Source organism: Salvelinus sp. IW2-2015, unplaced genomic scaffold, assembly GCF_002910315.2.
Source record: "Salvelinus sp. IW2-2015 unplaced genomic scaffold, ASM291031v2 Un_scaffold2120, whole genome shotgun sequence".
Taxonomy (NCBI): domain Eukaryota; kingdom Metazoa; phylum Chordata; class Actinopteri; order Salmoniformes; family Salmonidae; genus Salvelinus; species Salvelinus sp. IW2-2015.
In genome coordinates, this window is record NW_019943457.1 from 106,194 (window position 1) to 131,173 (window position 24,980).

At 40.5% G+C, this 24,980-nt stretch overlaps 1 protein-coding gene and 2 pseudogenes across 1 annotated transcript; 1 reads left to right on the forward strand and 2 right to left on the reverse strand.

Moving 5' to 3' along the window:
- Nucleotides 1–6,067: 6,067 nt before the first annotated feature.
- LOC112073005 (potassium channel subfamily K member 5-like) lies at nucleotides 6,068–11,377 on the forward strand (annotated as a pseudogene).
- A 141-nt stretch (nucleotides 11,378–11,518) lies between these two features.
- Nucleotides 11,519–17,466, reverse strand: LOC112073006 (serum paraoxonase/arylesterase 2-like). Its single transcript, XM_024140388.2, is given in 11 exon segments — nucleotides 11,519–12,123; nucleotides 13,901–14,029; nucleotides 14,171–14,252; nucleotides 14,386–14,586; nucleotides 14,720–14,849; nucleotides 16,059–16,138; nucleotides 16,140–16,222; nucleotides 16,546–16,601; nucleotides 17,006–17,035; nucleotides 17,038–17,075; nucleotides 17,351–17,466. Coding segments are annotated over 11 exon segments (1,065 nt in total). The 5' UTR covers nucleotides 17,425–17,466; the 3' UTR covers nucleotides 11,519–11,961.
- A 3,180-nt stretch (nucleotides 17,467–20,646) lies between these two features.
- On the reverse strand, nucleotides 20,647–24,980 carry LOC112073012 (serum paraoxonase/arylesterase 2-like; annotated as a pseudogene).

The window sequence follows — 24,980 nt, forward strand, 5'->3', positions numbered from 1 at the left end:
TTTCTGAAGGCACTGTAGTTTCACAGAGAAAGAATGTCCAATACAACTATGCAATGCAAGATGGCCAGTTTTGTAACATTATATGTATTTCATACATAAAATTGTGAACATTTGTGAAATAGAATTCATGGGGAAGGAATATGCCGAATATGTCCCAAATTGCACCTTATTTCCTATATAGTTACTACTTTTGACCAGGGCCCATAGCTCTGGAGTGCACAGGGAATAGGGAGCTATAATCTATATATTTACTACTTTTGACCAAGGCCCATAGCTCTGGTAGTGCACAGGGAATAGGGAGCTATAATCTATATATTTACTACTTTGACCAGGGCCCATAGCTCTGGTAGTGCACAGGGAATAGGGAGCTATAATCTATATATTTACTACTTTTGACCAGGGCCCATAGCTCTGGTAGTGCACAGGGAATAGGGAGCTATAATCTATATATTTACTACTTTTGACCAGGGCCCATAGCTCTGGTAGTGCAACAGGGAATAGGGAGCTATAAATCTATATATGTACTACTTTTGACCAGGGCCCATAGCTCTGGTAGTGCACAGGGAATAGGGAGCTATAATATATTATTACTACTTTTGACCAGGTCCCATAGCTCTGGTAGTGCACAGAGAATAGGGAACTATATATATATTTTACTACTTTTGACCAGGGCCCAAGCTCTGGTAGTGCAGGGAATAGGGAGCTATAATCTATAATTAGTACTTTTGACCAGGGCCCATAGCTCTGGTAGTGCACAGGGAATAGGGAGCTATAATATATATATTTACTACTTTTTGACCAGGGCACAGGGAATAGGGAGCTATAATCTATATATTTCAACCCTTCCTGATCTTATTTTACTGATTGTTTCCTTTTTCTCACTCGTCTGGAGTGGATCCCTGAACCTCGTCCTGTCTGAGATGTCTCCTGTGTTTCCATGCTGATGTTTGGTGAGTATCCAATTCTATTTTTCAGTACTGCTAAAAGGCTGCTCTTTAGAATCATTGGAGTAGGCTGTTTCATGTGTTTATTTAACATCATGTGCTAAATATATTACTTGTTAGGCAGACAGGAAATGACTGAAGGGCCTGTATTTGGTCTATGGGAGTCAGAAATACAATATCCCTTGTTTGAATATTGAGCTCTAATCCCACCAAGCATTAGAGCACATATGAGGATCTAATTTGAGCCAGTTTGCTACAACTGATCTTGATGTGTGAGTATGTCTTCTGGCATGCCTGCGCTTTGGTGCGCTCACCCAGGCTGAAGTAGGAGTGGTGGCATCACGTCTGGCTGAGGCCTTCTGGCGTCTTTATCTCTCCCAAACACTTGCCGTCCCAACATGCATTGCGGCATCGTGGCGTAATGGGGAAAAGTGTTCCCGTCTATGGGTTTCCCCTATGACTCAACTGGTGCTGTTGGCACACAACGTGCCAGAATGTTGGTCTTTATCTAACGTGGGTTTCATCTGAATAACTGTGTTCTAGAGTAGTAATAACTATCACATATAACTGACCAGAACATAACCTGCAATGGAGCATTTCTGCGTGAAGAAGGCCAACACCACTTTCAAAGACAATCCTGTCACGAATACTCTTGGGGGAAGCTTTCTGTATTTGGAGGTTGAGCCAAAACTGTAGTTGTCTCTTTAGCCACCAGTGGGAAGCACAAACTCAGGGATGATTCTACTGGCACAGATACAGGAGGATGAACACTGAAACAGTGTAAGAACATGAGCAGATATTAACACAAAGGCTGTGGTGCACATAGCTTCGTAATGCCTATAAAGTGGATCAAGCTGTTTCATAATAGATGGAGCAATGCCTTGACACAGGCCCGTGTCCTTTGACTGCTGTTGAATCGGAGAGCGTGCATCATCACCAAGGTTTTAGAAAACCCTCTGATCTCAGTGATGCAGACAGGGCAGACGTTCTAATTGGCGTGGCTATTTCCACAGTCATCTCACTTGTCTGTATTAAATGTTTAGCTCTTGTAAGGAAAACCCCGGGTGCGTTCAGGGGGTGGTGAAACGGGGAGAAAACTTACTGAAACAGAGCAGATACTACCTGAACTTGTTCAATAACAATTTATTTTCCTTTCCCCCCTTCAAATGTTTTCTCTCATTGGTTCCTACTGAACATGATGACCCTGATGTTGTGCAACTAGACTAGCACGTCTCCCTGAAGCATCCAAACTGGGCACGAGGGGGAGGGGCAACACAGCTACTGCTCCTATAGTATGCTATCTACTGGGAGAATAGTGCAGAAACATGGAACATTCCTGCTTCATAAATACTTGATACTATAATGGTGCACTATGAATATTAATGTGCGGTTTAGCCTACCATCCATCCATGCCATTAGTGCTTCTAGAGCTTAGATCTCCAACCACAAACTAAGTCTCCTTAACCATGCTACAGACAGTACTATATTTGCCGACTGGCATATTTTATTAATACCAGATGTTCACAGCTGCAAAATATGTTTTACATATTATAGATATATTTGTGTGATGCAAAACAAGGTGTTAGATGTCTCTACCCATGATGCAGTAGCTAACAGAACAGAGGAAGGAAGGCAACGGGAGAGGAGTCGGAAGGGGGAGAGAGGGAGGTGTATAGGGGCCGTTATGTAATCAGGGATGGAGCCAAAGAGAGGGATGAAAGACGAGAGGGAAATAAACACACTCCGTGTGTGTGTGTGTGTGTGTGTGTGTGTGTGGTTGTGTGTGTGTGTGTGTGTGTGTGTGTGTGTGTGTGTGTGTGTGTGTGTGTGTGTGTGTGTGTGTGTGTGTGTGTGTGTGTGTGTGTGTGTGTGTGTGGTGTGTGTGTGTTGCTGACTTTCTTAGAGTGAGAGGTTTTGTGTCTTGGCTGTCTGTGTCTGTCTGTCAGAGTCTCTGGGGAGGGTGCATCTGTGAGTGGTGTCCCTCCCCTCTCCTCATCTCTCTGGGGTCCAGCCCAGCACCTGCTCCCTGCATTAGGGAGAGGGGAAGGGAGGGTTCTAGGCAACTGGAGGGTGGAGGGAGGGTGTGTGTAGTAAAAACTCACCTATTGTCTACATTCCTTCTGCCCTTGTCTGCTGTCATGTTGTGACCATGTCCAGTAATTATTTAGGATTATGTTACAGTACGACTTCAGAGTAAAAAATAACAATATTCTTGTATACTGTATCCGTATATACACCAGAGGCTTGTTAATGCCATTTCAACGTTCCCCCTGTTTCCAGCTCTGCACTTGAGGTCAGTAACGTTATAATGATAGATACAGAAACTGATTTGCCCCATATTTGGTCAATCTCAATACTGTAAAAACAGAACAGACCTGTAGTATTTCCAGATGCCATGGCCCAGTTTGACAGTCGTCTGTGATCTCATGCCACGGAAGTTGGTCTGGAGAGACAAAGGTGACAGTGGCTAAACCTGTACCCTAACCATGTACCCTAACCCTGTACCCTAAACCTGTACCCTAACCATGTACCCAACCATGTACCCTAACCCTGTACCCTAACCATGTACCCTAACCCTGTACCCTAACCTTGTACCCTAACCCTGTACCCTAACCATGTACCCTAACCATGTACCCTAAACCCTGTACCCTAACCCTGTACCCTAACCCTGTACCCTAACATGTACCCTTACCCTGTACCCTAACCCTGTACCCTAACCCTGTACCCTAACCGTGTACCCTAACCCTGTACCCTAACCCTGACCCTAACCATGTACCCTAACCATGTACTCTGTACCCTAACCATGTACCCTAACCATGTACTCCTGTACCCTAACCATGTACCCTAACCCTGTACCCTAAACCCTGTTACCCTGAACCCGTAAACACAAGTTTAGGAGCTCTTATACCTTTTGTTCTATGAGATAATCTCAGCTAACATCACCTTTTGTGAATTTTGAAGCATTTATGTAATCARAACAAGTACCTAAAGGCTTCATAATTCATAGCCACGTTAACTGACTGATATCTCATAAAACAAAATGTATAAGATCTCCTGAGCCTGTGTTAGCCTCAGACCTTCTTTCCCGATTCATTTCCCTCCATAGGAATGGGTGAACGAACCAGAGGTAACTAATTTCTGGTTTTTGGGACTACAAGCTGGCGAACTCTATTAGTGCCTCTATTGTGCACTTGTGTGTAGGCAATGCCTGCAAGTAAATGTGTGTACCTGTATTTTATGAAAGGCAATAATGTAGGCTATTATGTTATTATAGCCTACATATAATGTTATTATATGTCAATAATGTAGCCTACATATAGGTTAATAACATTATACATGCCCAGTAAGCAAAATTACGTTGTAAATACGTATTTTCCTGACGTTGAAGTTAGGTTCATTTTAGGTTCTAAATGAAAGGTGAAAATACATATTTTCCGGATGTTGAAATCAGGTCCATTTTCAGTTCTGAATGAAAGGTGAAAAGACGTCATTGACAGGCRTTGAAAATAGTTATTTTTTTGGTAATTAATTCTATGGCCAAATWTAAACTGTACATACATTCTCAATGAAGTAAACATAATATCACAATAATWCATTTTAAATCCATTTAATATAGGAAAGAGGAGCCAGGTGAAGATTGCAACATAGAATATGTATTATTGCTCCCATCTGTAAACATGCACTTATGTTMGCTTTTCAAAAGCTTACAAACTGGCAGCAATGATGTTCAAAGTAGTCCAACCTACAGAGTAAAGCATCAGACCACGTCAACTACAATAACATTCTCAGTCATATTTTTTGTCTTGCTATGACTGTGATATGTTGTTTATCTACTTTAGTTGAATGCACTGACTGTATGTCACTCTGAATAAGAGCATCTGCTGAATGTCCTAAATAGAAGTGTAAAAAACAAACACTTGCAAACTGGAGATTATACTAATGAGCTTCGGNCCCCAAACAAGTACAAATGTGGTTGCTCCAGACCGGACCAACTCTGAACGAATGATAGACTTCTAGGCTATGCTTCACAAGTTTGAACAGCACAGTACGGCACAGTTCAGTACAGTAGAGCACAGGATAATACAGTACAGTAGAGTTTGATTCAGTACAGTAGAGCACAGGATAATACAGTACAGTACAGTAGAGTTTGATTCAGTAGAGTACAGTAGAGTTTAATTCAGTAGAGTTTAATTAAGTAGAGTACATTAGAGTAAAGGCGGATACAATTCAGTACATTATACTGTACTGTACTGTACTATACTGTACTGTACTATACTGTATTGTACTGTACTCTACTTTTTTAATGTAATGTAGTCGGTTACTGTATAGTTCTCTACTGTACTGTGCTGTCCAAACAAAACGTAGACATCTATTTTTGAGCCAAATGGACAAGACCAAATCTGAACCAATTATACCCTTACAAAAAAAGAGTACAGTTTTGAAACAGCAGTAAGCGTGCAGTAACTGCAGTCAACTGTGGTATTTTGGATGCAGTAATTGCAGAATAACCAGTGTACTGAAGTTGAACTGCRAATACACTGCAAAATGACTGCAGTAAAAAAACGGTGTTATTTTGGACGCAGTATTTGCAGCATACACCAGTTATACTGCAATCTTTTTTCGTAMGGGTAGACGTCTATGTGGCTGTTTTCCATAAACACATCCCCAGCCAGAGACTTTCAATCAGTCAAAACTCAATAAAGATATTTAATTTGAGACCTTTAATCCGCACAGCATTACATCTGAGATCAGCATACAGTGAACAGTGCCACTGGTCGCATTTTTAATAGATTTGGCTTTGTTTATGAAGCTTGAGAAATACATACTCTGCTGTTCTATCGCGCTGCAATGATATGCAATGATGTTCGAGGGGGAAAAACTGTGTTCGTTGTTTGAAGTAGCTAGGCTAACGTGGCAGTTTCACAGCTACGGATTCCAGCTTTAAACCCATATAGCTAGGTTGTAGAAATCAGAAAGTCACTTATAACGTTTTTCTGTCTCTTTGAAAATGATACTATAGGCTAAACAATGGCGCACACCTGAAACGATGTCTTGTATGTGGGCTGGATTGAATTTGTCCTCCTCCATTGTATTATCACAATCCCAGCTCCCACGTTTGTAATTACCCAGCACAGGAACCAGGAAGAGAAGTTTGAATGCAACACGCGTCCTATTTTTGTTTTGGGCAACAATTTTGATGCGAGTTTTATAATGAGGATTGTTTTTAAGTGATCGGCAATGTCTGATAAGGGTCCTGTATTAACGTCAGGATCATTTTTTACCTATCGATCGGGGCAGCAATATTTCAAATACTTGAAGAACCCAATTGGAAACTGGCCAAATCCGAATATTCCCGTCAAAAGGAAAACATTCTTAAAACATATCCGTGCTTGACTAAAGAAGATCTGAACTATATTTTGGGGTATGTAGGGATTCAATTTAGAAAGCATCTTTATATTCACAATCTGTGTTTTAATGATTATCATTACTGTGTTGTCAGCTTGGTCTGCATTGGAACTTTATTATATCTCTAAAATTGTATTTTACACTATGGGCGATTCCAAGGTGTAACAGCTATTGCTGAAAGTCGGATATTTCACTTTAAAATGTATGTCAAACAAAAAACAATAATTGCAAAGTTAAACAAACCATACAACTCTATGCACTTTTGTTCTTCAAGCAAATGTATTGTGAACATTTCAGTGGAAATTGTTCAAAGTAGTCCTTGTGCATGGAGTTGTATGGTTGAACTTTTTGCAATCATTGTTTTTTGTTTATTTTAAAGTGAAAAACCCGAGTCTCAGAATCCCTCTGTTACCGTAGAATTGCCACTATGTTTTAGGCCTACTGTTCTACAACTATTTAGGCCCATGGACGTTGTCCCTGGATAATAAACATACCCAGTAAGCAAAATTATATTGAAAATACCTATTTTCCAGAAGTTGACATCACGTGCATTTCAGGTGCTGAATGAAAGCTTAGACCTCTGGGACCTCGAAAATAAGTGTTATATGGATGTCAAAAATACTTCTTTTCTGGACGTTGAAATCAGGTGCATTTTAGAGGCTGAATGAATGGAACAAATATGTATTTTCCACACGTTGAAAATATGTATTTTTCAGACATTGATTCTATGGCAACATTTTAAATGCTATACATGTTCTATTAAGTAAGAAACAACATATGTATTATTGGTCCCATCTGTAAACATGCAGTTATGTTCGCTTTTTCAAATGCTTTAAAACTGGCAGCAATGATGATCAAAGTAGGCCGGCATACAGAATGAACCAACAGACCACCTTAACTACAATAACATTCTGAGTAACGTTTACAAATGATTGTTTTCTTGCTATGACTAATATGTTGTTGTTTATCTACATTAGTTGAATACACTGACTGTAAGTCACTCTGGATAAGAGCATCTGCTGAATGTCCTAAATATACATGTAAAAACAAACACTGGCTGGGTATTATTCTAATGATAAAGTACACATTTGGTCRGTGTGGACCAGATCCATGTCTGTGTTTGGGCTAAATCAAGGCCGGTCCGGACCAGACCAAATCTGAATGTCTATGTTTGGGCCAAATGTTTGGGACAACTATGATTGGTTCAGATTTGGTCCGGACTGGACCAAAAATCTACATCCGTGGACGTTGAAATCAGCGCTCCAAAAAAATACCCCCAAAATACCCCCTTTTGGACCAGAAAAAGACGTCCAAAAGGCATTGCCTGATGTCAAATGCTTTGTGGGTAATTTTACATGAAAAAATAACATTGTAGATCATCTGAAATTATTTCATCTAAACAAAGCTTGTCAAGTTAGGACATTTCAGTCCTTGGCAGTACTGATATGACTGTGTTATTGATAATAGATGTGCATATTTTTATATGTTATTATGCATTGAATATATTATTTTCACTGTTGCAGTAAAAGTTTGGAGTACTACTACRCTTATGAATCAAGTTTCAAYTATAGCAACAGAACACATCACTGATGAGCCTRCATGCATTTTCATCATCYCTGCTCTTTAACCAAAGGAGCCAAGCCAGCATGTTGGGACAGTTCAGAAGAACTGGTTTGGCATTTTCTTTGTTCCGATAACAGTGCACATGCAAAGTTTGGTAACAGAATGACGTCAGAMGACTGCACAGTCATTATGTTGCCAAACTTTGCRTCTGCACTGTTCTTCAAGCCAATATGTTTTCAGTGGAAATTGTTAAAAGTAGTCCTTGTGCAGAGTTGTATGTTTTGTTTAACTTTGCAATCATTGGTTTTCATTYRACATACATTTTATAGTGARAAATCAGTCTCAGTGCCACTCTGCTAGCGTGGAATAGCCAAGGGGCARCATATTTTCAGAGGGCGTTGTCTCTCTAGATATCCGGGTTGCCTCCAGTGTTTTAATGCCACTGCTGTCTAGGGTCGTGTTTACGAGACTACAGRGGGCGTTTTCAGTCCRTAAATTACGGCTGTGTGCTTCTATTTGAAGGTTCTGGAAATATATAAGAGGGGTCTATTGTTTGTGTGTAATGACTMAAAWATACTTTTCAAACAAATCARAGTGGGAACATTTTATATTTTTATTTGCTCAATCTCAGTGAATTTAGATTCCCAAAGTAACTCTAGAGCTGTGTTTACCCAGAGTGTGAAGACTCCTGAAATTCCTCCCACTGAAACGCGTCAACGTTTAACCCCAATCAGCTCTGTTTGTACAGTGTGATAACCCACTCTGTTCCCTAGGTGGTGTCAGACGCTGCTGGACAAGGTGTGACCATCACTGGAGAGAATACCTACAACAACTGGGACTGGACCAATTCGGTTGTCTTTGCTGCCACTATTGTCACTACCATAGGTGGGCAATATCTTGAATACAACACTGGAAACATTGAATCATGTACATCTCTGTCCGATAACTGCTGCCAACTCAGTTACCCAATGTCTAACCATAGCAGAAATGAAGCTGCCACACCCGTCTGAAAGCCTATACGTTTGTGATTTGCAGGTTATGGTAATGTTGCCCCAAAGACGGCTGGCGGCCGTATATTCTGCATCCTGTATGGCCTGTGTGGGATCCCTCTCTGCCTCACCTGGATTAGTGAGCTGGGCTCGTTCTTCGGAGACAGAGCCAAGCGCCTGGGACAGGTCCTGGTACTCAAAGGMCTTAGTGTGGTAAGACTCACTGGGAGTCTCTCAGCACGTTTAGTGTGCTGATTTGGATTTATATYAATGACTTTGGGGGAGGTGCAATACATGACTTAAGCATTTATTAACAGCGGATTAGCCAATGACAAGCCACGTTTAGCCACTGTAGCTGCGTACTAATTACTGAATCCTGTATGGTCCAACTAATGGAGAAGTGTTAGCCTACAAGCMTTATCACCAGATCTGGTGGAACACTCAAAAATGACAATTGACATGGTCAAATCAAAGGGATTGGTCTAACATTGTCACTTGTGTCACATGCCGTTGCTTGTTCTTCTCACTGTGCTTTAGCTTCTGCTTTGGTTGCTCTCTGGGGTCTAGGCCGGCTCACTGTAAAGCCCTTTTTACATCAGCAGTTGTCACAAAGTTCTTTATAAAAATACATTTGAATGATTGATTGATTCTCCCTGTGTGACGTCTGCAGAAAAAGGTCCAGTTGATCTGCACGGCCATCTTCCTCCTGTGGGGTCTGCTGGTACACCTGGTGATCCCCCCGTTTGTGTTCATGTCCCTGGAGGGATGGTCGTACCTGGAGGGCTTCTACTTCTCCTTCATCACCCTCACCACTGTTGGCTTCGGGGACTACGTCGCCGGTAGTTACATAGGCTTTTCATGAAGTAGATGGCATTCTTCAGAAAATATTAGTTTATGTTAAAGAGATATGTGAAGAATGATATCACCTAATTCACGTTAGAGGATCATGAAGTCATTTGGAGGTGGATTCATTGCCTGGTGCAATCCTGCTTGGTCCAAGCTGAACAAAGGGTGACATATACTTAATTAAACTATGTTSCCTTTTTGACTCCACAGGTATCAATCCGAACATAGACTACCCAAGGCTGTACCGGGTGTTTGCAGAGGTGTGGATCTACATGGGTCTGGCCTGGCTGTCTCTGTTCTTCAGCTGGAACGTCCACATGGTTGTGTCGGCCCACAAGGTCCTGAAGAAGAGAAGGCAGAGACACAGGATGGACCACCCGGACCATCGATGGCAGCCTGAGAAGGACGACATCCGCAGCCCTCGCCGCCTCCCCACCGCCGTCGACATCTTCAACTTCCTGTCTGAGAAGCATGAGGACTACAGCACCGCCATCAGGCAGATTGGCGCTGCCACGAAGCCGAAGACGGAATTCAAGGAGTTGAGTCGTTCAAAGAGCTGTAGTGACATCCTGGGGACGAATATCCAAACCCTGGAGCATTCCCCACGCCGCCTGAGGCGCCACCTCAGCATCAGTCACAATATGTTACTAAGCAGCTTTGGGATGGGAGAGGAGGGGCAGAGGCTTATCGAGGATGACCCTGTCTTTATGGGAGACCCTGTCTTTATGAAAGACCCTGTGTTTGAGGAGAACTGTCTGGATAGGGACACTAGAGCGAAGGCTGTTAATGTGTCCAACTCAAAAGAGAACCTCAACCCCGCCGATCTAGGTCCTAACATCAACAAAGAGGAGAATGTTCAGAATCAAGATGGTGGAGAGAATAGGTTTACTGTATCAAAGGTAGTGGAGGGGGATTCRGGAGAGGAGAATGACGAGAAAGGCTGAAGCCTTGGATCCATCCTCTTCATGGAGAACTGAATGATGTAATCAAAAGGGGACCATCGCGCTTTCCTAGAAGTTTGGTTGGTGCGTAAAACCCGTGAATTCAGATAAATAAAAAGGTATGATGGGTCGGTGATGGGTCTGCGGATCATCACAACTTTTTATTTATTGTACCCATCACAACTTTTAATTTATCACCCCCATCACACCTTTTTATTTATCGTACCCATCACACCTTTTTATTTATCACACCTTTTCATGTATCACACCGATCACACCTTTTTATCCATCTGAACTGAATGATGTAGAAGCATCATAACAAGGTCCTGGGACAGCCAGAGACAATGGCAGAGTTAGGATTGGTCATATTCCCCTGTGGTGAGGAGTGGGTCCAAATGTTCAACGGTTTTCCTTAACATAGTGATCAGTGAAATGTATGACCCAGGATTATCAAGGCCTAAGATCATGAATACACAGTCTAGACAGCTTCCTGTCTTCTCTGTCATGTTTATCTCGATGTTAAACACACATTTTGGTCTGTGGGGAAAGTAAAGAAAGGAAAATATAGCAAACAATGGACTCAGAGTTGCCAGTGTGATTTACCTGACTCTAAAATGAGAAAACTGAAAGCAACGTAGTTTGTCTATTGTAACAAACTGCCTTCAGAAATAAAGTTTACATGAATTTCTATGCGATTTCCATGTTTTTATATGAGTAGATGTAGTGGTTGTGGACTTGAAAAAGGAGATGTAAGATATTGAAACATTTTGTATTTTTTGCTTTGTCATTACCCCCCCCAAAAATTCCCCCAAAGATCGATTATCAACAATTTGTCAATGTCAGAGAATGGAATATAACTGTTTAATCAATACAAATAGTGTAGTAAGATACATGTAAACATAATAACACATCAAGCCTCAGTTTTGGATTCATTCATTTTGTCGACAGTGTGCGGGTCTCATCTTTTCCACTATTCTTATTTTGATTCCTACGCACCTGGAACAGACACTATTGAGTACTAAGGAACTTAAAAGAGCGCAGACGGCCTCTTATCATTTAACATWATTACACATGCTATGCATCACAGCAATTGCAGTGTTATATTGTGGCAACCATGTGGAATATTTATACTTTTCAATCATATTACACCAGACAAGATGTACTATACAGAAACAGCACAGACTTTGAGTACAATACAGTTTGAGTGTCATTACTGCATCTCTATATACACACACAGACTTTGGAAATCAGATGTCTGAAAGGAATCATTGGCTACTTCAGATCACAGACCAGGGCTTTGTGGTAGACTGTTCCTATGAGAAGCTTTCCTTCATAGGGAGCTGCTACAGTAGATCCTATGAGCACACTGCCATYATCAGCATACACCTGGGTCACAACTGGCTTCTCATAGTGGACGTCMCGAATCCTAATGACCTATAAAACAAATGATGATAAAGAAAAGCAATTAAAGCTTTTGGTCCATGTGCTGTATCCCAAATGGCAGTCTATTCCCTATACAGTGCACTACACTACTTTTGACCAAGGCCCATAGGGAGTATACTCTATAGGGCAGGTATTCCAATTTTACCACCTGGTGTTCAGCGAAATAACAACACAATGTCAAATACAGGTAGCCTTGTCAAATAATTAACATGCAATCACATTAACTGTTATTCTCTCGCGGGGATTCCACTAACGGTCCGTATGTAGCCAAACGTATCTGCTGCTCATGTTGGTATCTGTACTGAATGCGCAATAGCCATGACAGGGAGACATAGTGGAGTGCAAGCAGTTGCTCCCGACGCCACTTGGGTAAACTGCAGCATCCACCGAGAAGCTCTTGTTGCCAAGGGAATGCCTGACAGCTTGAAAGACGTTTTGGACACTACAGTGAAAATGGTTAACTTTGTTAAAGCAAGGCCTCTGAACTCTCGTGTATTTTCTGCACTATGCAATGATATGGGCAGCGACCATGTAACTATTTTACAACATACAGAAGTGCTCTGATAAACAACTAGCAAAGTAATGACACATTTTTTTGATTTGAGAGACGAGCTTAAAGTTTTCTTTACTGACATAATTTTCACTTGTCTAACCGCTTGCATGATGACGAGTTTCTCACACGACTGGCCTATCTGGGTGATGTTTTCTCGACTGAATGATCTGAATCTAGGATTACAGGGACTCTCCCCAACTATATTCAATGTGCGGGACAAAATTGAGGCTATGATTAAGAAGTTGGAGCTCTTCTCTGTCTGCATTAACAAGAACAACACACAGGTCTTTCCATCATTGTRTGATTTTTTTTGTGTGCAAATGAACTCAAGCTTACGGACAATGTCAAAGGTGATATAGCGAAACACCTGAGTGAGTTGGGTGTGAAATTACGCAGATACTTTCCCGAAACGGATGACACAAACAACTGGATTCGTTATCCCTTTCATGCCCAGCCTCCATTCCACTTACCGATATCTGAACAAGAGAGCCTCRTAAAAATTACAGCAAGCGGTTCTGTGAAAGTTTAATTTAATCAAAAGCCACTGACAGATTTCTGGATTGGGCTGCGCTCAGAGTATCCTGCTTGGCAAATCGTGCTTTTAAGACACTGATGCCCTTTGCAACCACGTACCTATGTGAGAGTGGATTCTCGGCCCTCAGCATGAAAACTAAATACAGGCACAGACTGTGTGTGGGAAATGATTTAAGACTGAGACTCTCTCCAATACAACCCAACATTGCAGAGTTATGTGCATCCTTTCAAGCCCACCCTTCTCATTAACCTGTGGTGAGTTATTCACAATTTTTGATGAACAAATAAGGTTTTATATCTACGATGGTTAAATAAAGAGCAAAATTATTGACTATTATTATATTATTATTTGTGCCCTGGTCCTATAAGAGCTCTTTGTCACTTCCCACGAGCTGGGTTGTGACAAAAACTCACACTCATTCTTATGTTTAATAAATGTATTGTATAGTGTGTGTGTGGCAGGCTTACAATGATGGCAAAAAACAACACTTGAGAGTGCGCTGACCCTGGTGCTAGAGGGGGTAYGCAGCTGGAGGTTGAACGTTTGAAGGGGTACGGGACTATAAAAAGTGTGGGAACCACTGCTATAGGGAATAGGGTGCCATTTGGAACTGAGATCAGAGTGAATTTATTCCTATAATATAATAGAACTAGAGAGGACATGGTAAATGACGTACTAACCTCCGATCCAGGTGGATCCTCAGGGTCATATACTGCTAACTTTGCTCCATTAGGGTGACAACCCAGCCATATGTCACCTGTTACATGGTCCACCTCGATGTTGTCACAGAGAGACCCAACGGCTACAGACTGGTTGGAGACAGACATCATTAGGAATGTGATGGCTGATTGTAATATAGCGGTTGAACCATCTCTAGAAACAATACAAAATATAATATTGTGCACGTAAAGAAGTTTGCGTTCATGTTCGATGTAGTGAAAAAGTTTTACCTTGACATGTACCAAGTCTTTGTTTTTCTTTATCTCAAAAACAGCAATCTCATGCTCCAAAATAGCGGACACGTATAGATACCTGGGGGGAAAAAACACATTTATTGTTTTACTGCATAACACGCTTCCAAAGAGCACAACAGATTTGTACATTTTAAACTGTTTGATTTTCCATTGTGTAGACTTTACTACAATTGTGGAAACAAAGAAGGCACCTTTTGTCGGGTGACATGTTGATGCCGTTTGCAGATAGGAAGCCATCGCCCACTGCCTTCACTCCTCCAGGGCTGTAGTAAACCACACCAGCCCAGGGTAGAYCCAGGAAGACAGACAGCATGTGTAGCACTTCACTGGGATAGGAGTGATCGTTGGTGGCATAGAAGCTCTCCACTCCCACAGCCACAATGTCATTCACACTGAGAGAGTAAAGGGCAAAAACATACAGAGTTAGCCAAGCAGAAACACACCACTGTGGAACTCTCACTGGTTATACTGTACAGTACATAGCCAATGTGGTTCATCCACATCATGTAAATATCTCACACCTACCTATGAAGGAGATCATGCTTTATAGTTTTCAGGTGCACAATGGTGTTGTCCTCTTCGACGAATAGAAAGATCTCTAGCTGGCTCGTGTAATGTTGAGGGTGATTGACAACAAACAGATGGATGGTTTTATCTGGAAGGAGATGAAAGTTCAGCAGTGAGAAATATGGTCTCTACTGTCCCCTCTGGTGTCTAAGGCTCTCTATTGATTGACAGGGAACACACACACACACACACACACACACACACACACACACACACACACACACACACACACACACACACACACACACACACACACACACAGTAGTGTTCATAATTCCATAGGCAATGGTCTGAAGGGTGTTCCCAATTTGGGATAATCTGGTCTGGAATAGAGGGATTTGCTGCGATTTCTGACTTGAGTAACTAGAATAACTGCTGACACATGTTTTATTGTATACTGTACTCTTTTACTGTGTACTGTTGTACTGTATACTGTACTGTTTTTACTGTGTACTGTGTTGTACTGTATACTGTACTGTTGTACTGTATACTGTACTGTTGTACTGTACTGTTTTACTGTATACTGTATTGTTTTATTGTATACTGTACTTCTTTTACTGTGTACTGTTGTACTGTATACTGTACTGTTGTACTGTATACTGTATTGTTTTACTGTATACTGTACTATTTTACTGTGTACTGTATACTGTACTGTTAACTGTATACTGTATTGTTTTATTGTATACTGTACTCTTTTACTGTGTACTGTTGTACTGTATACTGTACTGTTGTACTGTATACTGTACTGTTTTACTGTATACTGTATTGTTTTACTGTATACTGTACTCTTTTACTGTGTACTGTTGTACTGTATACTGTACTGTTGTACTGTATACTGTACTGTATACTGTACTGTTGTACTGTATACTGTATGTTGTACTGTTACTGTACTGTTTTACTGTATACTGTATTGTTTTACTGTATACTGTACTGTTTTGCTATACAGTACCAGTCAAATGTTTGGACACACCTACTCATTCAAGGGTTTTTTCTTATGCCAAGAGTGTGCTAAGCTGTCATCAAGGCAAAGGGTTGCTAATTTGAAGAATCTAAAATATATTTTGATTTGTTTAACACTTTTTTGGTTACCTCATGATTCCATATGTGTTATTTCATAGTTGTAATGTCTTCGCTATTACTCTACAATGTAGAAAATAGTAAAAAATTCTGAAAACCCTTGAATGAGCAGGTGTGTCCAAACTTTTGACTGGTACTGTATATTGTACTGTACTACACCCTGTCCAATGTTTTGAAATGAACTAATTTCATATGTGAGAGCTAAATCTCCCATACTTACCTGTCTCGTCAATGTAGACACTGATTCCATGGGGGTTGAAGGAGTCCCGGTCCAGGTCTCCTTTGATTGTCAGCTCCACCGGTCAGTCTGGGGTCCAACAGGTCCAGGGTATAGATCTTCCCTGGGTCATCAGAGAAGGAGGGCATTCCAGGATATTTCAAGCCCTGGGTGGGGGGGTAATGATTTGACATGAGTGACAGGGTTAAGTCCTAAATGGCTCCCTATTCCCTATATAGTGCATACTTTTGACAAATTAGTGCACTATGTAGGGAATAGGGTGCCATTTGGGGATACAAACAGGGTGTATGTATTGTTTTGTTAAAAACAGCCATTTTATTCTGTAAAAATAGTTATTTTATCATCAGTGTGAGTGAGGTATGTTCAACATGCAATATTATGAATTGAGGACAATATTTTAATTATTCAGTGTGCCTTCCAGAATATGCTTGCCATGAAGGATCGCATCATGACAATGGATATTACTTACGGTGCTTATGATGGCCAGTCCATCTCGAAGTATGGTGAAGTCCTCTGCTCCATATTCTGTACATATAGGATTTTCCACAAACCATTAGCCTATATCAATGTATCATTTTTTATCCCATAGGCCTTCATTGAACATAACATTCATCATCATGACACCAAACAAAGCATGCTGGGACACGTTGATACTTGGCCTATTAGCTAATGGACTTCAGCCCTGACACTTGCCCAAGTAGCAGTGATACAGCCTGATCTCATCACATATACTGAGAAGACTCATTATTTTGAGCCTCCTGGAATAACTGGAATAGGCTCAAAGTAGAACAGGCTATTTCAACATTACATTGGTATCTATCTCACACCGATGTGAAACACAGAAGAACTATACTATATGTATTAATTAAAGCATGAACTGTTATAATGTCAATGTATGATTACAATTTAATGGACTGGTTCAGACATACCTATATTCTTTAATAGGTGACAGTTGGGGGGCGTTTTACAGGCACTTCTCTGTTGGCAAGGGCTATTTCACTGCAAATAGAACCCGGTTAATATTACTTTGGAGTGAAAGCAAAAGCAACACAGATCATTCTGAATTCAGCTTTTGACACTCTCACCACACTGCTCAATTCACCTAAAGTAGTTCAAAATATCACTTTTAATGCCTGAGGCCTCTGTTGACAATGTCAATCAGGTCAATATTGTAAACTCTGATCAGGGAAATGTAGCATGATTCTGAAGAAGCCATTCCAAAGAAGATACACACGCCCGATAATGTTAAAATGTTCAGCAACCATGTAGCCTACCTCAATTTAAGAAGTCGTTGCCCCAAAAGAGCTGCCAAGGCAGCAATGCAGATGGTAACAAGCACCCACTTCATGGCAGACGAACTCTTTCCCTTCCTTGGTCAAAGTTTATGAAAGCGGTGTGCAAAATGTGGGTGTGTTGTGTACAGGCAGAGTGCAATTGCACAGTTGAACCATGGGGCGCGCTGTAGTTTAGCAATTCCTAGAGGGAGGTCAAATCTGCAGTACCAAAACTGTGATCCCCGGTTCATGATGAGGATATTGTCCACATCACTTGTTTGCTGCTAAACAACAGTTGAGACTTGCACGCCAAATTAGCGTCCCACATTTAATGTAAAGAAGTTAACACACTTGTGAAGAAAACAATATTCAGTTACATCACAACTGAATCTAGTTCACTTTACAAAGAGGGTAAAAAAACGTTTAAAATACTTGTTTTCCATGTCAATCAAGTGAGACGTACCTGTAATTTAAACATACTTTAACCTCTACGCAGTGGTGTAATGTACTTAAGTAAAATACTTTAAAGTACTACTTAAGTAGTTTTTTGGGGTATCTGTACTTTACTATTTATATTTTTGACTACTTTTACTTTTACTTCACTACATTCCTAAAAGAAATAAATGTACTTTTTACTCCATAGAGTTTACCTAACACCAAAAGTTACATTTTGAATGTTAAGCAGGACAGGAAAATGACCAATTCACTTATCAAGACAACACATGGTCATCCCTTCTGCCTCTGATCTGGCGGACTCACTAAACACATGGTCATCCCTTCTGCCTCTGATCTGGTGGACTCACTAAACACATGGTCATCCTTCTGCTCTGATTGCCGGACTCACTAAACACTGGTCACCTTCTGCCTCTGATCTGACGGACTCACTAACACATGGTCATCCTTCTGCTCTGATCTGACGGACTCACTAAACACATGTCATCCCTTCTGCCTCTGATCTGCGGACTCACTAACACATGGTCATCCCTTCTGCCTCTGATCTGACGGACTCACTAAACACATGGTCATCCCTTCTGCCTCTGATCTGGCGGACTCACTAAACACATGTCATCCCTTCTGCTCTGATCTGACGGACTCACTAAACACATGGTCATCCCTTCTGCCTCTGATCTGACGGACTCACTAAACACATGGTCATCCCTTCTGCTCGATCTGACGATCATAAAACGTATCCTCTGCATTTTATAAATTATGTCTGAGTGTTGGAGTGTGCCCCTGGCTATCCAGACATTTTAAAGACAAGACAATGGTGCCGTCTGCTTTGCTTAAAAGAAGGAATTTGAAATGTTTACACAGATATTTTTGCAATTACATTTACTTTGGATACTTAAGTATATTTAGAACCAAATACTTTTGACTTTTACTCAAGTAATATTTTACTGGTGACTTTTCCTTTTACTTGAGTAACTTTCTATTAACGTATCTATACTTTTACTCAAGTATGACAATTGGGTACTTTTTCCACCACTGCATCTATGGGATCGGTGTCCCCCCACGGGACAGTTGAAATAAAGAGCGCTAATGTGATTAGCATGACACTGTAAGTGTTGGTCAATTTCTTCAACAAATGATCAGGTCTATATAATTATCAAACATACATTAGTAATGGAAAGGAAACACAGACTCTTAGTTTAAGTATTAAAATACTCCTTTTAGTAATACAATTGTAGGCGAAGTTGTTACAGAGTACAGTATAACAGTACATGATAGGTCTCCCCAAGTTCTGCAAATGTCTAAGACATCCTGCAACTCATATAGCCTCTCCCAGTCCTCCTTGCATGAGTTCCCTGGCAACAACATTTTAATAAATCTAACCTCCTCTGACAGCAGTAACCATCTTATCAGCAATTAAAAGCTCAGAAGTGGGTTTGACGCGAAACTTGACCTTTCATCACAAGTATAGGGTCATAACAAGGTGAACAAGTGTAAGCATCTTCTGACAGGTGGCTGGTTTTATCAGGTCTGTGACAGCCTTGTGCTCTCAGAAAACCAGATACCACGGTGGGATCCAGACAGGAGGAGTCTGAACGTAGAAGCCTTCTGATAGTGTCTGAAGGTCACAACACTTCAAAAACAGGTTTTAACACACACACAAGAGGTCTCCTGAGAGGGAGACCTTTCAGTTTTATCATAACATAATTTATTACCCCTTTAAAAGGTATACGGCCTTGGTTTAACCCTCTTCATTAGTAACAAGAACATTTCCCAGGACATAGACAATGTCTTATATGGGCAGAAAGCTTACATTCTTGTTAATCTAACTGCACCGTCCAATTTACAGTAGCTATTACAGTGAAAAAATACCATGCTATTGTTTGAGGAGAGTGCACAACAACAAAAAAATAATTATCACAGCAACTTGGTTTGATATATTCACCTCTGAAGGTAAATAATGTACTTACATTCAGTATATTGCTCTGATTTGTCATCCTGAGGGTCCCAGAGATAAATATAGCTTAGTTTTGTTTGATAAAATCAATTTTTATATTAAAAACACCCATCTAGATGTGTGAGGTTGGTGTCTTTTCTGTAGGGAAACTAATTATCCATAATTTTATGACATTCCTAGAAGTGTGTAAACTTTCATTTTTATTACCATATCATTTTGTATGTTCTCTATAGTTATGTACTTGTATCAATTGACCAATTCGGCACATTTTGGGCAGACTTGAAACAACATTTTGAACAGTAATGCAACGGTTCATTGGATAGTCTAAAACGTTGTACATACACTGCTGCCATCTAGTGGCCAAAATCTAAATTGCACCTAGACTCCTAAGTGAGATATTGGCCTTTCTACTGCATTTCAAGATGAAAAAAAATAATAATAATTTGAAAATGTTTTTTTTTTCTTTGTATTATCTTTTATCAGATCTAATGTGTTATATTCTCCAACATTAATTTCACATTTCCACACACTTCAAAGTGTTTCCTTTTAAATGGTATCAAGAATAGGAATATCCTTGCTTCAGGTCCTGAGCTACAGGAGTTAGATTTGGGTATGTCATTTTAGGCAAAAAAAATAAAAAAATAAAAAAGGGTCCTTAACAGTCAGCTTATTCTTATCAAGAAACAACGTCATGCATTTCAAATGTCATTTCCCCAGTCATTTATCAACTTTTATACAATGTGGCACTTGCAACAATTACTATGTCTCGTTACAGGTCTTGTTCAGTGCACCAGCGTTATCTTTGACATAATAATTTTGTCAACTTTTATTGCAAATCTAACTTCCAGTGATTAGACAGAGCGTGCAATGAATGAACTATTTTTTTTTACTTGGCAAGTTGGAACCCCACAGGCCACGGCAGAATTCAGTACGGCACAACATTGAGGAACTTTCAGCTAGATATATATTATGTAGAACAGACATCCCTCCCTGTCATATAGACTAAGTAATCTTGTTAACTCTATTCATTGCATTTCTACTGCAACATTCAGTATGTTACACAATTGCACTCTTCCGACACACAACCACGTCGGATGCCTGTTTTCTACATAGAGCATTGGCTACTGGTCTATCCTTGGCTAGATCACAGACCAAGGCTTTCTGGTAGATTTGTTCCAATGAGAAGCTTTCCTCCATAGGGAGCTGCTACAGAGGATCCTATGAGCACACTGCCGTCATCAGCATAGACCTGGGTCACCACTGGCTTCTCAGAGTGGATGTCTTTAATCTGAATCACCTGTGAAAACAATATCATGAAATGTAGATGTATACCAGACAGTGAGCATTAGAGGTAACGCCAATAGAAAACACCACATCCAGGTCCAGTCCAAGTCCACTCTAAGACCAACTAAGTTCAGTCCATGTCCACTCCAAGTCCACCCCAAATCCACCCAAGTCCACTCTAAGTCCATTTAAGTCCACTAAGTCCACTCTAACACACTTTAAGTCCATATCCACTCTAAGTCCATTGCACTGGTGTGTTTCCTCTCGTACAGTAGTTGGAATGTACTGTAGTCCAGCAGCTTTTATCTATAGCATAGTAGAGGCGTGAACTGTGAAAACAATGTTGGTATAGTACAGAGATACACTCTGGTATATGATCCAGAAAGCAGTTCATCAGTAAGTTCAATAGCACACGGCAGGTGTACGAACCTCAGATCCAGGAAGATCCTCAGGATCATTTTGAAATAGTTTCCAGCCATTAGGGTGACAACTATCCACAAGTCGCCAGTCTCAGGGTCAACATTAATGTTGTCAACAAGAGAGCCACTTCCACACGACTGGTGACAAAGAACAATATCACGTAAGCTATAAAAATAGTCGCACACTCTATATATAGAGTCTCAGGCTCCCAGTAATTTATTGGGTAAAACACCCAACGTTTCGTTCACTGTGCCTTCATCAGGGTGCCTGAGGCAGAGAGTGGCTTTTCTCAGGGTGCCTGAGAGCAGAGGGTGCTTTCTTCAGGGTGCCTGAGAGCAGAGGGTGCTTTCTTCAGGGTGCCTGAGAGCAGAGGGTGCCTTCTTCAGGGTGCTTTCTTCAGGACACAGTGAATGCCAAAACATAGTTTTTTTTACCCAATACATTACTGGGAGTTTATAAATATTCGGTGTGCGACTCTCTTTTTAGACATAGTTTATTCGCCGTTAGTCAGCACCTCTACACTAAATCATTTTCTTTGGGWGTGCRCCAGYTCAKGCTTTTTAAAATAATAATATCATGAAATGAGTTCTAAAGAGCCTATTCTGGATTCAGATACACAAGCACTGGGAGAGAATAAACACATCAGATTTAGAAGGCTTTCAACAGAGCAGCATGTTTCAATAGTCCATTTGACTATTTACCAGGTGTAAAACAAATCTGCCATTTCTTGTATTTTACCTTCACTGGGGCCAAACCATTGCTTTCCAGTCGCTCCAACACATGTATGTTGTGGTCAAATAAGTCTGCCACATATATGTGCCTACATGAAAACAYAAATAGTTATATGTTACATAACATCACATTAGTTACATCAACAGATCTTATCATGTCAACATGTGATATCCACTCTATAATCAAACACTTAACAGGTTTGACTGTCCATRTGGACAGGATTATTGAACTGTGTGAACACATGACAGTACTCAAAGCGCTTTGAGATTCTTTATGTAATGTAATTATTTTTTTAATTGTAATTTTATCAGACACCCTTATACAGAGCGACTTACAGTAGTGAGTGCATACATTTGAGTACTTTATTATTATTTTTAAATGTCATACTGGTCACCGTGGGAATCAAACCCACAACCCTGGCGCCATGCCCTACCAACTGAGCTACACGGGACTGAATACTTGAATAGCACTATAGAAGTTGAATACATTATTCATCTAATTATTGTACCTTTTGTCAGGTGAGATGTTGATGCCATTGGCCATGTAAAATCCCTCAGCCACTACTTTGACCTCTTCAGGGCTGTAATACACAACGTGACCAGGGCTGAGCCAGAAGTACCTCCAGAGTATTCAGAGTGCCTCCACTGAAATAGCGATCGTTGGTGGCATAGAGCTCTCCACTCCCACAGCCACAATGTCATTCACACTAAGAGAAAACCACAGATCAACTTAAAACACGATTTAATCTAAATGGCATATTAAAGAACTGTTGGATGCATAACAACATTAACAAACAAAAATGAGCACTAGTTTGTGCTCAGTTCAAATGTCCCTAATTTCTCCAAACTCTCAGTCTTGAGAGTATCCAAGTTTAAGAGGATAGGCTACATTTCCATATTGTTACCATGTAATTAACACTTTTAGCCCTGCTGTAATATGAAACTCTACCGACAATCTAGGTAACAAACCAAATTGGTTTGAAGCAATGACATGACTTTAGCTCTTGCTACCTGTGAAGGAATTCATGCTTTATGGTTTTCACATAGACAAGGGCGTGGTCCTCCTCAACAAACAGAAAGATCTCCACTTGGGTTTTTTGTTGAGGGTGATTGACCACAAACAGGTATACTGAGTTATCTGGAAAGTGGAGAAAACATTCAGCTCAATCAATTGATCCGTCTTGTGTTTTTGACAGTTCTCTTTTCACACAAGAGAAGATTGGGAAGAGCAGCAGATGCATTTCAAAACCTGTTTGAGTCCCAAAATGGCACCTATTCCCTATATAGCGCACTACTTTTGACCAGAGCCCTATAGGGAATAGTGTGCCATTTAGGGAATACCCTATACCCTAAATGCCATTTGTGACACAGATTATGGTTTTATTTACCCGTCTCATCTGTGTATACACTGATTCCATGTGGATTGAAGGAGTCCAGGTCAAAGCCTCTCCCCATGCGAGCTCCACTGGTTTCATCCTAGAATCTTCACTCATATCAAGGGTATACATCTTTCCAGGGGCATCTGAATAGGATGGCAATAAAGGATCCTTCAAGCCCTGGTAATTCCAATAATATTAAGATTAATATTAGGACACGTTAGATAGCCTAATACATTTATTTGCGACTACATTTTTATGTGCGTGTTTCATATAGGGCCAAGTCAATGTTGTAACTCACAGTGCTAATAATAGCAAGTCCATTGGGAAGTATTGTGAGGTCCTCTGATCCGTACTCTGTCAGAAATCAAATCACATGTGTTCAGATATGGCTTTACAGGCAAATAACGTTGTACAGTTACTTCATATAATACCATTGAACATGTGGCATAGAGCTTATGGAAAGGCATGCCTTTATATCCATGCCAGCAGTGTTAAAGTTCCAATGTCCTGTACATATGTGTACTGTACGCACCAAGGCTTTTGATTGGATGGCAGTTTGGGAGGTGGGTTTGGACAAGCTTTCTGGAAGCAAGAGTCCTTTTCTGCAATGTAAAATAAGGTTCATAGTTACATCCTTCAAACTCCGAATAACATGCAATTTCAACACCTGTAGTTATGACTTAGGGCATTTTTATGTGTCTATGTACAAACAATCATAAATATAGCCTAGTCAGCTATCATCTTGTATAGCCTCCAATCATTATACTCAGACTCTGTAACTAGCATTGAGATCATATTTATGTCTTCATAGCTGACAGAAAAGGCCATGCTTGGCACCAAGCATCGCTGTTTGTCAAACACATGTAGTGACACTCATTCTCTCAATTTATAAGTTCAGAAAAGTGAAAATAACTCAAACTTATTACTCAGTAATAAACCATGGCTAATAAAGGAAAGCTAAATAGAAAAACAGGTTAGTTGGCTTATATTGCTTGTTGCAACAAAACAACTTTTTGAGGTTGCTAGCAAAAATACAAAATTGGCTAGCTAGCTACTATAACAGCTAGCATGCATTTTACGCTAAAAAAGCTACAACTACATTAACACAGCCTACCTTAAGTTAATAACTCTCTCTCCAACAAATGCTGATAAAGCAGCAGCAAAAAGTGATATGACAACCAGCTTCCCCATTTTGAATAATTAGATAGTAGTAAATTGGGCAACTTGAGATGATACTTCACATGTTCTGTTGAAGATCTGCATGTCTCAGCCAGTGACGCCCCGCCCGGAGGCACCCTATCTCCCGCAGACACTCACTGAGGCGCGCACAAGGAAATGTAGTTGATGTAAAATGTTAACATGAGCAGTGGCTGATGTCAAATGTTGCCACTGAATGTGTGCATGTGCAT